This window comes from Copadichromis virginalis, linkage group LG3 (assembly GCF_057382275.1).
Source record: "Copadichromis virginalis isolate Kocher_CV1m ecotype Utaka linkage group LG3, C_Virginalis_male_GT1.1, whole genome shotgun sequence".
NCBI classification, from domain to species: Eukaryota; Metazoa; Chordata; class Actinopteri; order Cichliformes; family Cichlidae; genus Copadichromis; species Copadichromis virginalis.
Genome location: NC_140620.1, coordinates 49,243,994 through 49,261,090, shown reverse-complemented (window position 1 = coordinate 49,261,090; position 17,097 = coordinate 49,243,994). Strand labels below are relative to the sequence as shown.

General features: G+C 42.6%; 1 protein-coding gene across 1 annotated transcript in view; it reads right to left on the bottom strand.

Moving 5' to 3' along the window:
* Positions 1–3,418: 3,418 nt before the first annotated feature.
* Positions 3,419–17,097, bottom strand: part of LOC146715072 (nuclear factor 1 B-type-like) — a 62,115-nt gene continuing 48,436 nt past the window's right edge. Inside the window, exons 11-12 of the mRNA XM_085451492.1 lie at positions 13,068–13,156; positions 3,419–9,581 (exon numbers count right to left, since the gene is read on the bottom strand). Coding sequence (XP_085307618.1) covers positions 9,449–9,581; positions 13,068–13,156 — 222 coding nt within the window. The 3' untranslated portion in view covers positions 3,419–9,448. The remainder of the gene's footprint in view (positions 9,582–13,067; positions 13,157–17,097) is intronic.

Sequence of the window (17,097 nt, the reverse complement as noted above, 5' to 3'; positions counted from 1 at the left end):
CTTTTCCCCTCTCCATCCTCTTTTTGGTACACAGTCAGACACACGTTGGAGAGCCACAAGACGCCGTTACCTCTCCTGGATCTATATGGGTAGAAAGAGAAAAGGGCGGAAAAAAAAAGGACAAACACAAAAGCAATCAACAAATCCTGTTTGCTTGAGTCCTGCGAAACATAATAGGGCCAAATCATCATCTATTTAGCTTCGTCAAATCACTGACAGCAGGCCTTGATAAAAGAGAGTGGAAAATATGTAGGGTACAAGACTGTGCCAAGACCCTCACCGACAAGAGCCCCCTATTGAAGCCAGATGTTGACTCAACTGGCCAATTTTGATAAATGGCCTAATGATTACCATTATAGATCGGGTAATTTTATATCAGCGTGCCACATTGTTGGTCCTCTTTAATGATAGCCAAATGAACTCTGGTTTGTGCCTGCGGCCAGGTGGGCTTTTCTGCTGTTGGTATGCAACATGCAGCGCTTTAACCACCATTCGGAGGGCGCCTGTGCTGAAGTCAGCGCACCTGGTCTTGTGGGCACCAACTGACAGTTCCTGTTGTTGCCATCAGATGTCCAGCTGAGCCCTGAGCACATCACACAGGTCCGTAATGAGACTTAATTGGCGCTTTAGCCTGACTTTTGCCTCTTTCAATGTCCTCAATCCCATTGGAAAAGCTTATTCAATCAGAGCTTCATGTGCTTGACACAGTGACCCAGATGGATCTTACCTTGTGTGACCCGTGAGGTCCCAGCAGACCAATTGTGCTCTGGTCCGAGCACTGAAGTCTGTCTCCCATCCCTTGGGGATTGGCGCATTACAGCAGATTAGCTGGAGTAATACCTTTATGGAGCATGGGTATGCGGGGTCATGGGATCTTTCCAGGACATGAAAACTAATGTTTGCTTTCGGAGCAAACTGTCACAGACACACTTCTAAGAATCAAGGAAATCCAATTAGTTTAATACTTAAAGTCAAATAGTCGTCTTTCCTCTGATCTGACACTGTCCTTATTCCACCCCTGCAACAGCTTCTATCCCTGTTTTCCTCTTCTTGCTTTCAGGAATGTGATGCAATGAATTTTTATTGAATGCATACTGTGGACCCTTCGACACATTCACATTACCTACGTGAGGTTAAGGTCTATAAGATCCAAGTGACCCCCCCATCATACCTACTGATAGTGTATTGTCTTCTTTTATGGTAATTGTAGATTCGATTAGACTGCCACTCTGGATTGTAGGAGAGAGAAGCTTTAGGTGATGACGTGTGTGTTTACCAAAGGGGTACAGACACAGCAAAAACTCACACTAGCATTAGTATGGGTTCAGTGAAGCTCTTTTATTATTTCCAAGATTTTTTTCTCAGTGAGTTCACTTTAAAGGAGCAATCATTTTTTTAAATGTCTGTTCCAGGTAAACACGATTCCTTCTCCCATATCTATATTATATTTGAATAGCAGTTTTATGGATGCTTGTGATCGAACACTAAATGACAAACATTATCCATAATGATATGGTCAGTGCCCTCACTGAGCTGATGGCATTTTGCAAATACTTCTATTGATGCATTGTTCCAAAAACACCTCACCGATGCACATGTGTGTGGGTATTCTGAAATCTTTTTACACACTCACATTGTGTAGCCCTGTCTTAATTAGGTAAAGAACTCATAATGTTAATTGTCTTCTTTTACCTTGCTTCACTCATACACTCACTTCATTAGGTGTGCCTACATGAAGTGTAGGTGTACAGAATCCCACCGTTGCTGCAGATTTATTGGCTCGATATCCATGATGAGAATCTCCCATTTGACCACATCTTAAAGGTGCCTAACCTAATAGTTGCAACCTAAGTTGTAACAATCGACTTACTGCTGTCTTCCTATGAGCTTGCAGTAGTCTGACCAGTCTCCTCAAGCATCAATAAGACATTTTTTTACCCTACCACTGGGTATTTTCTGTTTTTGGACCATTATTTCCAAACCCTAGAGTGGGAAAAATGTGGGAAAATCCCAGCAGATCAGCAGTTTCTGAAATACTAAAAGCAGCTCATCTAAATGATCTTTTCTTCCCCATTCTGATGCTTGGTTTGACCTTCAAAAGCTCTTCTTGACCATGTTCTTAAATGCATTGAGTTGCTGCCATTTGATTGGCTGATGAGATATTTGTCTTAATGAGGAGTTGAACAGGTATTCCTAATAAAAAGGGCAGTGAGAGTAGATGCTCTTATTAAACATGGCCAAAGTTTCAGATAACAAGGTGAGCATATATACAAAGAATAGCTGTAAGGCAAAAACTCAGTTTCCTCTCGAGCACGCAGGTCTAAATGTGAATAAAGAAATCATTGGCTTGAACTGTGCGACATGCAAAGCCACCTTTAAATTTAAGGTGGCTTTGCGGCCAGCTGTCTTCAATACAGACATCAGCTGTGTCACTTTACTTGTTCATCAGTTAATGTCACCAGATATCGAACTGGGACTTTTATGTGCCAAATTGCAATCATTCACAATCAGCAAGGACCAAATGCAATAAATAAACACAAGAAAGAGCCACAGTAATGAAGTCATTTTTGTAGCATAGCTCATTTTATTGTTTAAACAGTTTTGCATAGGAAATATATCCACTTCCAGTAATTGACTGCAGTAAAAACAGCTGCTAGCAGTATAGGCTGGATATAACAGTAACAATCACAAAAAGTTGAGCCTTATTTACACTGATTTTAATCTTGTGGCAATTTTAGCCCCTGCACCAAATGTAACTAGCTTGAAGGCATCGCCTATTGGGTGGCGTTGATAAAAATCAATAAAAGAAGGGATATCAAGGCCTTTGCTATACAGTTCACAATGGACACCTGTGGCTCCTAAACTGTAAATGAAAAGATGAAAAGAACAAAAAAAAAAAAAAAAAAAAAAAAAAAGGTTTTCCAAAAGTCCTCTAAAACATACATTCAGATACATACATAGACCTTTGCACACACTTGCAGTGTAACTACGATCACTACTGGAGACTGTTTACATATTGTTTTGTTGGTGTTGTTGTTGTTGTTCCTTTTATATATTTATTTAAATATAGATTCCACCGTGATTCCTAAAATAGAAATGTGTGCGCAGCGGGAAGTAAAAGTGCCACAAGACCCAAAAAGAAATCAGCCCTGCAGAGAAAAATGGTGACTAAAGAAATTCCGTCATTGCGCTTAATGTAGCACTGACCCTCCCGCCCAACTCCCCCTCCCTCCCTGAAAAAAAAAAAGAAAAAAGAAGAATTTCCTATTATTATTATTTTTTAACAAATCCGACGTGGGCATCGTGTGCTGACGTAATTCGAAAATGAATAAATCACAAAAAAAAAAAAAAAAACACCAAAAGAAGTGATAAAGAGCATATTTTCAGAAGCGTTTGCCACATTCTGCTTGGTGTGACGCCGGAAAGTTAAGCTTATCACATTCTACATATTGTATACAACAGACACTTGGACAGCTTGAACAGGCACTGCATTGCTATCTTTTAGTCTCCTTTTGGTGAATGTTACATCCTGTAAAAATGCTGGTTTTTCATGTTTCATAACAACCTGATGCCAAGTGACTAGCAGCTAGCCAAAGTATGGAAGATGTATATTGCTCATGTAGGATGAAAATGAAGTTTTCTCTTAAGTCTGCATGTGTACAAGCCTCTCAGTCCCTACAGAATGTGTGACATTCAGTTAAAAAGGAACAATCTCACATATTGCATGAGTGCCACAGGTCCTCCTTGCATAAAGTCGTCCTGTTTCTCTGCGATCGCAGCGATCAGTGTAATAATACTTTCCAGTCTCAGTATTTGCTCTGAATGGGGGCTCTTGAAGCTGCTGATGGGTTGAACACTGATTTTTTAAACCCGAAAACACTAGCTCAGCTGGAAGGTACAGTACCCTAATCTGAAGCACCTGAAAAGCATGTAGTATTTGTTTGTAGTGTGAATGGAGGGTTTCCTATAGTACATCAGGTTTTGACAACGTGTGAAATGACAAAAGTGCAAAATGAGTGGATGCTTTCTTTTAGGAAATTCTTAAAACAACATCGCCTGCATGCGAACGACGCGCACGGCTCCAAACTTGCCAGATATACGGTGAGATGCAGCACCAATCACGTTGCGACAATTGTGATTCTTTTTTTTTTAAGAACAAGAAGAAAAAGGAAAAAAATAAAATCCGACAGATTCATCAAGGACGTTTGTCACTGCAGATTTTACCCTGCTTCTCACTTAAGGTCAGGTGCAAACTGGGGCCTTTGCCTTACAGGTTTACTTCCCAGCTGCTACAAGAAACACACTCACACCACAATCTTGTTGGACAAGAATTCACACCCATTTCCAAAGAAAAGAAAAAAAAAACCAACCCCCGAGATAAATCACATCACACGCTCTATGGCCACACTACTGAAAGAACAACAATTCAAATATTCATGAAGTCTTTCCCAAGTGGAAATATCTAAGCACTAACCAAGTTCAGAAATAATATTAATAAGAATAAAAAAAGCCTTCAATGTTGTTGTTTCTTAATATTTATGGATCAGTACAGAATACACACTCCCTCCCCGACCCCCCCTCTTTTTTCTTTACATACAGGAACACCTGATGAAAACACTAATCAGAGAAACCTGGAGAGTTCTAACTCAAATCCAGTCTCTGAAACAAACAAATCCAAATTTAAAAAAACATTTTTTTGTTTGTTTTTTCTTTTTCTTTTTTTCCTAAAATGGAATTGACTCATTTTCCCCAGAAATGAACATTTACAAATGTGGGCTTCAAAGAAGAACTCCCCCGAAAGTTTACAGTGTACAAACTCCTGTCCTACGGCAGGCTTTTTCTTTTCCTCGACAGAAAGACCCTCATCTTCTATCGCTGTGTAGTGTCGGAGGCACTCGATCATACATCCAGCTCGGAAATTTAACCGCGTACGCACTTGCACGCACGCTCAAGCTGCCAAAGCAGAGTTCAGCCTCGCAGACCGCAGCTATCGACGCAGTCAGGATATTTACCATTATGTACAGTCTCCTCTTCAAACAGACACCAGCACAACAGCACAGTGACCCTGACACACTTTTAAGTTGCGCGCACACACACACACACACACACACACACACACACACACACACACACAAACACACACACACACACACACACACACACACACACACACACACACACTTGGGGACAATGCACTTCAGTGGGGTCTCCAATGGCCAAAGGCTGCAAAGCACTTATAGTTTTTTTCCTTTTAGAAGAAAAAAAAGCAACCAAGAAAAAAAAAAAAAGAGCAGTGCACTTACAACGGGGTGACTTTTTTCGTTTTGTTTTTTTCAAACATTTTCTTTCTGCGTGAGAAATCTGGGTGAAGACGGAGAGATTGAGCTTGACTTGAGGATTACTTTTTAACAACGATTTCTGCTCCTTAGCCCTCTGCTGGCGCCGGAGAGCTCTCGGGGGAACTCTCCGAAGGAAAACGTTTCTTTCACGATTGCAGGGAAAGAGTGCAAAAGGTGTCATAGCAGCACTGGCTGCGCTGCAGCTTTCTGCGAGAAATTTTTTTTTACAATAAAAATGGCAAGGTATCGATTGATATAAATAATGCCCTGTAATACGCCTGAGAGGTTTAGTTTGACTTCTGAACACTGTAGGACGAGGATGGGGGGTGGGGGAGATGATTGCCTATGTGCTATTTAAGTGCTAGATTTTTTCTCCTAGTGGATTCTATTTAAGCTTCTACTGGGGGCATTTGGACAGGAAGTTAGAAGACACCACACTCCTGCAGTCCAATATTTCCTTTAACATACTCTACGGGGCTTCTGCTAGGGAAGCGTCTCAGGAATTGACATATGTGCATATCGTATATACATTTATACAAATCTACTACTTATAAAATACTTTCTAAAGGCTTGCTTGAGCCTGTCTGGAACTGATTTCAACAGGTCTCACTAGCATTAGTCGGTGTGTGATTGTTGCGCAGTCACAGGCCACTTCACTGATGTGTTTAAGGCATCTACTTGGGAATTGCATTAGGCGACATCTAGAATAGCACGGCGTAAAGATTTGGAAAAACGCGCGCGACGCTATCGGCTGCGGCTCTCGGGGAGCCGAGACAGAACGGGATTCTACGCAAAAATGATTTCTTCAAATGATTGTCGCGCTCAAGTCAAGCTGTCTCTCCAGTGGAAGAAGAAGAAAAAAGAGCTCCTTCAAGGTCACACGCTAGCACCCCAGGTGGAAAGTTGAAAGTAAGAGTCACAGTAGACCAATCAGTGACTTTGCAGCCGCAGCAAGCCCAAGGGTGCATCATTTTAAGATAAGTATTTCTAGAAAAATACCACCCCTCCTCCCAAATCTCCCAAATTCATAATACACGGGAACTTGTCTCACCGTCATTCGGTAGGCCTACAAGCTAAAGAAAGAAAAAAAGGAGAAAAAAAAGACCTTGTCTCACACTGCATAGAAAGCAGTCCCCACTTTGGTCGATAAAAAAGGAAAAGAAAAAAACACCCACAACAACAACAACAACAACAACATCATCAACAACAACAACGACAAACAACGATATCAACAAAATAAATGCATTACAATATTATCTATCTCCAAACTAGCTTCTAATAATTGACGCATCTATAAGCACTACCTACATAGGCAAAACTTGGTATTGCATAATTTTCATAATTCTGAATTCCACCCTCCGCAATAGTAACTGGAAGATGAACAAAATGAGCATTGAGAAAAGAGAAAAAAAAAAAAAAGGAAAACAAAAGATGACAGGTTATTAGAAAAACCACCAAAATACTGAAAACAAACAAACAAACAAACAAAAAAATGCTGGTTGATTACAAACTTTAAAACGGCAACTATACACAGCCTTGATATGCAATGTAACTGTGACATAGAGTAGTACATGAAGTTAAAAATCAACAATTTCATTCAGAGTACAAAACAATTCTTATCATAAAAATGTTAATTTTTTTTTCTATAATGATAAATGCAGCAAAAAACAAGTGTAGTGATGTCTCTATATTCAAAGGCAAGGCACGTAATGTGGACTATATGTCATCGTGCAAATTAAGAGTACTGGAGAGATTTTTTTTTCCTCGTATATAAATATGTCTGGACTGGAGAGGCAATGGCCGTGAACACGCCACGCGCAATTCTTGATTTCGGGGATTTGCCACCACCTGGATTCGGAATTTCAGCTTTCAACCTCTTCCACTTTAGAGTTAACCTTGCACAAACTGTAGCTTTACCCATAAGCCCACGCTACATTTGCATGAATAATACAAATTTTCCCATGAATTAACACTTCTTATTTTCTTTTTTTCCGTAAACATAAGCTTTAGAAGCTGTTGGCCAAATGCGTATGCTCTTGATCTCATCGTGAACATTTATGCGCACTATGTGCATCTCGTTTTCGTTACTTACGATTTTTCTGAAATAAATAAAAAAAAAAAATCTCCCCATAATGATGGGAAGGGCTCAAAATAAGTGCTGGTTTTGCTCAGCGCTGCACAGGTAGCTTTAATGCTCGCCTTCAACTGCCTTTCCTACTTAATGTTTTTACTTTTTAATTTTTTTTTTACTTTTTTCCACGCGAGGAGACGGATATCGTGACTGAAATCAAATTCAGATGTTTCTCAAACATTTTACCCATAAAACATTTCATATTTATCCCCCTTCCTTTAGAGTCTTAGGGCTGACAGACTGATAGCTTCCCTTCAAAAATTCAATTGCACTTGCCTCTGTCGCATTTTTTTTTTTTTTTTTTATATTCCTTTTTTTAAAGGAGATGCTAATTCTTTCGTGAGGGGTCCAATCTCAAGCCTAGCATTTAGTGTTGTTTTGAAAACTGCATTTAGAGTTCTCAACCTTTACCCATAAAGCCCCTTTCAGACATGCACTCCTCTCCATTAATCTGACAGCATCTTAACATTTACGGGCAGCTTTCGACACGGCGCAGGTCTCAGTCGTACTGACGGACAGGCATGCACAAGTTTACCGTACAGAAGAGGGCGTTTTCACTGTTTTCACAGCAGATATTTTAACATATCAAAGCAGGAAAGGGTGCAACATGCAGATGTTCTGTGACGACCCACTGGTGTCACCTCTTAACCATCACTTTTCAATTGGAAAGCTGTGAACTGGTGCGGTTTTTAGCCAAAACATGTCCCACAGGACAGGAACTGCTATCTGTCTGGATGCTGGATGACGCTCCAGATGATGGCAGTTTACCCCACCAGCACCCATCCTAACTTGTGCAGACTTTGTTGCCCTTTCAGCCAGGAGGGTTTGCTTTTGGCGTCCAGCGTTGCCACTGAAGAACATCCTGTGCCCATCTCAGAGATGCTGCTGGCTCAGACCAAGTAAAAAGGTCGGGGAAGTCCTGCTGTTGCGTTTGCTTGCTCACTGACCAGCTTGCCATGACTTACTGGGACACTTAATGAAAACTGAGCCATCATCCTGTCATGTGGAAATGTCTCCTGTGAACAGGGTCTGTGGCGGCGAAGAGAATTAAATATCGCCGGGCACATCTTGCGGCCACAAATGCAGCAAGCCTTTTGCACATACCGAGGCTGTCTGCGGCGCTGCCATGAGGAGCGTTCACGTAAGAGTTACCGGGGTCTTAATCGCTTTGACAAACCCGTGAAGCCATGTCTGAAAGGGGCCTAAGTGTTTACATTAATTCATGAAGTAAGTAGCAGTAAAGAATAAACAAAGTCAACACATTTTTCTGAACAAAGAGTCGTATCACAGTAAACTGAAATCAAATGGAAGAAGAAACACTCTGAATTCACAAGTTTTTGTTCCTATGGTGCACACAGTGAATCGTTTGATGCGGGAAAGCCTCTTCTCAAGAGGTCTCAGTTGGAGAGCTTAGAGTCTCTGAGCCATCCACCAGGCAGAGGTTGTCAAATATGCAGACCCCCTCACTTATGCGTGTGTGTGTGTGGGTGTGTTTGTAAATCTAGATTTTACATCTTCCTCCAACATGGAAAAATAATAGGAATCGCCGCTAAGAGACTAGAGTGTCATGCAATAAAACATTAAGGCATCTATACATCACAGTATCTGAATGGATTGCAAAGTTCTGCAACACACAACAACTGACTGGTGGGTGGTAGGTGTGTGTGTTTGTGTGTGTGTGGGCCGGGGTGAGGAGACAGCAGACCTGAAGCTTCTTGGTTTTTTTTTTTTTCTTCTTTCCTCTGAACGAACCCTCATCTTCACTTCAGGGCCAGTGTCCATCATCGGGAGGGACGGGAGTGGGGAGGGAACAAGGAGGGGCTGGGATGAGGGTTGGGGGGGGATAGTAGAGAGGGTTATGCAGCGCTTGCTGCTTTGCTGGTTTCATCCATGGCTGTGGACACCTGTAGTGCTAGCTCCGCACTACCAACGCCCCCACCCATCTATCCACCCTGGGGGTCATCCGGCCTCTGTGTGATCAGTTCCCTGTCTCGGCGGGGACCAGGGGCTCACCAATGATGTTTATGCTGTAGTTCTGGTGGACATTTGTTGGCAGAATCGGAGTCCCGTTCGACACTTGGAATGGAACTAAGCTCGCCCAGGTACCAGGACTGTGGAGACAGAGAGACAGAGAGAGAGACAAAGAGATTACTCCTGTGCCGTTTGCAGTCAAAATCAGATTCTTTCACCCAGTTATCCTGAACGCTGCTTCGCTAATGACCAGCTCTGCTGTCATTGAGGTTCGTGGTCTCGCTGTTGGTTTGTTCAAACGCAGATAAACAAAAAAAAAGCTCAAACTAAGCTGAGGGGATCCCACTTGATTCCCAGTGAAGGACATCGTGTGAGAGGGCCGTGACGCAGCCGCTCTTCTGTGCATTAACGGCGGTGGAGAAAAGCGCGATGGGGGGAGGAGGAGCGCGATTGGTAGCGGCGGTGAAGGAGGAGTGGTTGTGGGTAAAAAGTGTGGGGGTCCCTACACAAAGCTGTTCCATCCCTATTCATCTCACGCTAATGGCAAAACAACACAGTGATTGTTCCTGGGGAGCAACGGTGCTAACTGAAAACGCGAGCGGGAACAAACAGCATGTTGTTCCCGAGGGGTGCTGCGCAACGTAGATGTCAGATAATTAGCCCCCCCTTGCTCTTTTCTTCCCCGCAGGGCCCCAGTGTGCACTCATCTAACCCCCTCCCACCTCTCGTATCACTCCCGCTAAGTATGAAAATACCTGTGTTACACTTTTCACCAATAACCGATGCACGCATACGAAGCATCAGCACGCTGTTGCAGCAGCTGAAACGTGATGGATGGAAAAAAGAGCAGGAAACAGATAAAAGTGAGGAACGCAGGAGTGAAGGGAAAATGCAGAAAAAAGGAAAGAAAAGGAAAGCAGGCTTAGATGGGAAAAGGGGACAAGGAGGTTTTGTTTTTTGGGGGTTTTCTTCACATGAAACAAAACACAAGACAAGCCTCGAGTCTGATGATGCTCCTGTGCAGAGACTCGACTCTTTGTGAAACTTCAGTATTAGAACAACACTGTCTGGGCTCATAAAAGCAACTCATCAACCAGTCTGCATTTTTTACAAATCACTAGTCACCGCTCTTTTACTTAAAACAATGGAAGTGCAAATTCAATTCACCTCACGGCCCGAGAGGCCCGACTCGCTAATAAAGAGTGAAAGACAGAAAACACAAGAGCCGAGGAGACGCATTCAAAACAAAAGCAAACATCACTCAAGTTTTAGGTTGCGTTTCAGTGCGCAAAGTGTTAAAAAAAGACTTCAAGGCTAATCCTCTCTAGCAGTTTTTTTTACCGTCCAGCCCGTCCTCGTTCTATCCTCTTCCCTCCCTCCTTCTCTCTTTCACTCTGCCAAAAATCATCGGACAGGAAACGGGGGATTAAGTTTTTCCTACCTTTCTGAACAAAGAGCGCACAGAGCGGCCAAGGACTGCAGCGCTCTCCTTTTCTTTCTTCCTTCCTTCCCTTCTTTTATCTCGCAATGTTTCGCTTTTCTTATGAAACGCCTCTCAGGTAATGACTTACATTGTTTAGTAGGTGTGTGCGGGGGGTCAAACAGCTACAAAAATGCACTTTTTTTTTTGCACAGATCAGTTTTAAACTGGCTGCCTGTCCGCACCTGCATCCTATAAGTAGGTTTTTTGTTTTACAGTACAGAATAACTCTCTGCATCAGTGTCTGTGCATGCATTAGGGTGTGTGTGTGTGTGTGTGTGTGTGGGGATCAGTTGCCTCATTAGTATGACTGAACTTGTGCAGGAACTAAGGGCCCCATTCACAGGAAGTTAGATGTTCAGGCATTTTGTCCCCTGTAGCTTTTAAATAATTAAAAAGACATAACATAAAGACAAACATTTTATTTGAAGCTATTTGTTGTTGTTGCAATCTTAACCTGCATCAGTGCAGCTCCTCTAGATTTTGTCTCCACACGAGCAGCTCTGAGCATGGCTAAAAGACCTGACCTCCATCGCCGCGTTTCCTTAGGTAACCTTCAAGATGGCCTCCCCCTGCCCTGTCCGGCTCCCAAACCTCACTAATTCTACTCCCCGCGAGCACAGCCTGGCCATACAGCGTGCTTCGTTTAAGGATTAGCTCCCTAAATTAGATTATCTAATGGCATCTTAATGGATTGCTGACCCATTTCCTGCACAATAGCAACATGCGAGTCTGGCAGCTTTTTAATTTGAGGGCTAGTACTGAAGAGGCCTAGCGAAGCGCCCCATTTAAAGGGGCGAGCAAGATAAAGGAGAAATCAAACTGATCTCATCTGTATGTTGAACGATTGGGCGTAAATAATCCATCAAAGAGGGGAAAAAAAGTGTAATAGAATTACCGTCCCCATCCTCGCAATAACTAAACTGAATCCAGTCGGGATCTATTCTATCTTTTCTTATTACTGTACGAGTCACATGGCGAAAGGAGGAGGAGTGAGCTGGAGTGCGAGTGGAAAAAGAGACCTCAGGCTTGCAGCGGGGGACATTTTTCTCTGCTATCTCTACTGGCCCATTAGGAGGCCTTTCGAAGGGGGTTCTGCTGTGTGCGTTTGTGTTTGTAAAAACATTTGTAACTTCAGCGAGCGCAAAATGACCTGTACACCCACACACACACACACACTCACACACACACCCACACACACTGTACATATCCAGGGAAAAGGGGAAAGGGGAGACGTAACAGGAAAAGGCTTAGCTCAGCTTGCTCGCTCTAGCATGGTGAAATGGTTCAGGTTTTCCCCCAGAGAGGGAGAGATACAGTATGGAAGCGAGGGAGGAGGGGTGTGTGTGTGTGTGTGTGTGTGTGTGGAAGGTGGGGGGTCTGTAACTTTAAGTTACAGAGAGTAAAGCATTACTTGAGCACAAAGTTAAACAAAGCTAAGCTTGTTTAAATACAGCGAGCAACTTAACCGCACATGGCTAACAATCTGACCTGAAATGACTTCCTTTTTTAAATTTTCCACATGCTTTGTCAAATTAGTTACATCAAAGCATTATTTTGTTGTTTTTATTAAGAATGAATCCAAGAGGAAGAAAGGCTTTATTTCAAAAGCTGAATCACACTGCAAGAGTTGTCGTTATGCAGCGAAATATAATATTGGTATTTATATTTATCGCTTTCCAACAGATATGAAAAGAAAATATGACCTTCTCCTCTCGTGGTTTGTGTTCGTGTGCATTTACAAAAGTTGGTTCTGGGGAAAACAGAATGAAGGTACTCCGCTGCTAATCGAATTCTCAAGTGCAAAACAAGAAGAAGTTACTGGGAAATGTATAAAACTATTAAGGCATGGAAAAGGAGATGAAGCAACAGAAAGGGGGCGGGGGAAAGAAAACACGAGGGAGACACAAGGAAACGTGTGTTTTATCAAAGGCATGACCTCATCTCGAAAAAGGTCAACATCTGCAGCAATAACAGCCACGGCTACTGGCCCCGTAATTGCGTTTATATGTGAACGTAAAGAGGAGACAATCAAGGAAATCATACATTATACTGAGTTACTCATTTCAATGCTTATATGTTGTGTGTTTGTGCATGTGCTGAAAGAGAGACAGAGAGAGACGGCATGAAAGAATGAAAAGGTTACCTTTGCCAAGTAATCCCCAAAGTGTCGTCAGTGGCACTGGGGCCATAATGCCTGCCGTTTTGAGTCACGCTCCAGTCACACTTCCTCAGCTGTCAATTGAAACCTAGCAGTCAGATCACTGGGCCAAGACAACTTCCACTTCAGATTACACTACAACTCAACACTGTATACACACATGCATGCAAAAGAGCCTAGGACAGGAGCACGGGAAATAAAAAATAGATTTTTTTTAAAAAAAGGCTCCAAAATGAATCCTAAGAATGAAAACTGAGTCAGTGTTTTTAATACTTATTGAGATAAAATAACAGCTACAGGTGAAACAGACAGAAAATAAAAAGCATGCATTACAGTTAGTGGAAACAGCTAACCTGGAAGCAAAACAAAAAACAAAACGAAGTTAGTTAGTTAGAAAATGTGAGTGGCATCATACAGGAAGTTCATCTGTGAGCAGTCTCTACTGTTTTATCTTGTTTATTTATTTATTTCATTTTACCTGGTAAACCAATGAAGCCATGCAATCCACTGGATGCATGCACCCTGTCCATAATGATTGCTTCACTCTAAGTGCACTTTCAGATTCAGGACGCATGCCCTCAAGCATGCAGACTTTTTTCATTAGCTAACTGTTTTTATTGATTAAGGGTCGCAATTACAATGAAGTTACAGCACTCGCCCACACACACACACACACACACACACAAATACACGCACGCGCCAACGCGCACACTAACCCCTTCTCCCCTGTTTTAAGACATGCCAACCTGACATACAGATTACAAATTACTGCAACAAAAAAAAGCCACGCACAAACTGTGTCTCCTTTGCATGCATTATGCGAGCGCACGTGTCGGCAATCCAGCTGAGAGCTATCTCTGCCAATACCAACCTAACCTTGCCCTGTGGTCAACACATTCATTTAGTAATGCATCGGGATAAAACTGCACTGTTAGCACTCCTCGTGCAGTGGCAGACGTTTTGCAGAGGCTCTTAAGAGGGATTTAATCAGATATACGCATACGCTGAATATTCAGAGCCATTTGCAACGGTCAAGAAATGTGTTCTTTTTTCTCCGAGCACCTGGATGAACACATCGGGAGGGAGGGGTGGTGTGGGGGCTGATGGTTTCCTACTTAAGCCATACTTAAATTGAGGGATGTTTGCGTTGTGTTCCTTCATCTTTCCTGGAACAAATGTGAAGTAATGGCAAGAAACAACCAGCAAAGGGAATTCATTTTAAGCAACGGTGACGCAATAACAGTCATTTGGTTTCAATTTAATGTATCGGTTTCACTTGATGAATTGCTTTGAGCGGCTGATTAATAAAACTGAATAGGAAACAACGCAAACTTGTTTCATTCAGTGTGTTTTCTCAGTATTTATCAAATGCTGGGAGACCAAACCCCCACGCTGTTCCCGCACTCTCCAGCCTGACAAAAGCTTGGAGAGAATGCGCGGGTTGGGCCAGACGCTCGGTGCCACCGCTCCTCGAGGGGCTCGCCATCTGTCCGCTGGCACCGACACATCAGAGTCGCACGGGCAGCGGGGAAAAAAGGGGAAGGAGCCGGGGAACGTTAGCAAACAGATGCGGGCAGATTGTGGATTAGAATCCTTCCTTAGATAATACCAAATGACATCTGATCACGGATCTTTCCCTGCGGAATGCTAGATGGTGGCATTCCCTCGAGGGGTTAACCAAGGCGAGAGATGAATGGAGGGTTTTCACACATTCATTGCCTGGGAATCGTAGAGCAGGTGTGAGAGCGTGTGGTGGTGGTGGTTTGTTTTGTGTTTTCATTTTGAAGCCTAGTATTAGTGTGTCTGTGTCCGAGGATCTCTATTTCGGTGGTGCGACATTTTAAAATAGGCATGAGGTGAGAAGTAGATTTTTTTTTTTTAAATTTATTAGCAAGTTATCACAGGAGACATGCTTTTTTATAGCAATGAGATATAAATTTAACAATAATTCGTAATTCGGTGATGATCAGGAAACTTGGGTATTCCAAAAACTGTCGTTCCATCAGAGCCCTCTGCTTTTGGTTTATTTTATTTAATATCTCTGGCAGCGGCAAGGAAATGCGAAACAGATTCAATGGAAGTCACGGCCTCTATCAATCACACATACAGACAGAGACTGAACCTCCACGGTCCAGACACAAGGCTGACCGCATTTAAAAACCTTGACTGTCTCTTTCCCGTTCCTTCTCGTCCTCGTTCCTACCGAGCCTAGCCAGAAACGGCTTCAACCAAACAACTGACATCGTCAGTAAAGTCTTATGGACCCCCCACACAATACGCATCATTGCCAGATGAGGACAATGACTGAGCATTCGGTGAAAGTGTTTAGTCCTGAGGGACTTGGCTCGGTGTCTCTCTCCGCTCCACGGGGCCAGATCCTAGGCCGCTAAATCATACCACAGAAAACAAAAACAACTGCGACAAGCAGAAGCATGATGAATCAATGCGAGGACTATTTAGACTTCCTTAAGCCGACACAAACATTTATTCTTGGCGATATAGCATGTAACCTTTCAGAAAGGTATCATTGTTATGCTTACAAGGCTCTCATTCTTCTACATTTCTAAGCTACTGTCTTTTTGATAAAATGCTTCCCAAACCAAATCTAAGGGAATATGTAAGGCCCAAAATAATTCATCTTTTGACTTGTCAGTGCAATAAAATCACAGAATTATGCCAACAAAACATAACTGTCATTAACTAATAAAACTAGTAATTAAATCTTTGACTATATTTCTTTATTTTAAGTGCCAACAGTCCTTACTGAGGGGATCTTTATATATCTGGCTGATTTCAAAATCTGAAACAGAAAGGCTTTGTAGCCTCGGGGAGCCACGGTTTGGACAAAATTCAGCAGTTCATGCAGCTACTCTCAGACTGCCGCTGTCTTGTGTAGTCACTTTGTGCCCCACTGAAAGAAGTAGCAGGGCTACTAGAAATGTGGAAGACAAACTGTGCGACATCAGCCAAGTGAATCCTCCCTCTCCTCCTCCCTCTCCTCCCGAGTGGGATAAAAGCATCCCACGACTGCTGACAAATATTCCCCCCTGTGTTTTTTTTTGGGTTTTTTTGCCCTGATTTTAGGAAATTCAAGTGAAAAAGGCAGAGAGAAAAGGAAAGACAGAAAGAGAAGTGAGGAAATAGAGGCCAGCTTTGTCTTTTTTTTTTTCAAACTAAACATAAAAAAAAGTGAGCTGAGGAGAAACCCAGCGATCATTATGTAGCTGTGTGCAGATGCATTCAATTAGTTGTGGTTGGAAAAGCCTTGGCTCAGAACAGCGCTTTCAATAAGACTGGGTAGGGGAGAGCACTCTCCCTCTCTCGTCCGACAACACCGCAACAGTTCTAACCTCGCACATACGCACACCCCCACACACAGAGAGACACACACATCTATCCCAGGACATCCTGTAGCCAGTCCTGAGGCAACCACCCGACGCCAACGCTACATATTTAGCACGTGTACGGTAAATGAGGTAAATGAGTGTGCTGACTACGTGTGGTATGCGTGTGAGAGCTTCTAAAGTACGTGTAGAGGAAACAAAAACACATTTCACTCTCAAAAGCATCCATGTGTACCATCCAGCTTCTAATGGCAATGACCCTTCACCTTTCTTAAGGTCTCTTTTTCCTCAAGTGTGGAATTTAAATTCAAGCACACTCACTCAAAATGATAGTTTAAAATGGGCATAATTTAAGCTGTTAATTTAAGCTTCTCAATTCCAAAGTGAAAATATTATGCTTGCATATCAAAGGTTCAATTGTGGTTTGAACAAACAAACAAACAAACAAATAAAAGAAAGCATTGCTAATTTTTTATGCCAGCATCCACGGCTATGGTTGACCTCAACTTATCTGTTGTTTAATCTGAACTTCTGAAGTGCTCTAATCTAAAGGGATCGTTTACTGCTCCCTAGAAGTCAGTAACAGTGTGTTTCTGGATTTTGTAGAGAGCAGGGATTTGATAAAATGGGTGGAGATGTGGGAAGGGGTGAAAGGATAAGATGAACAGGTG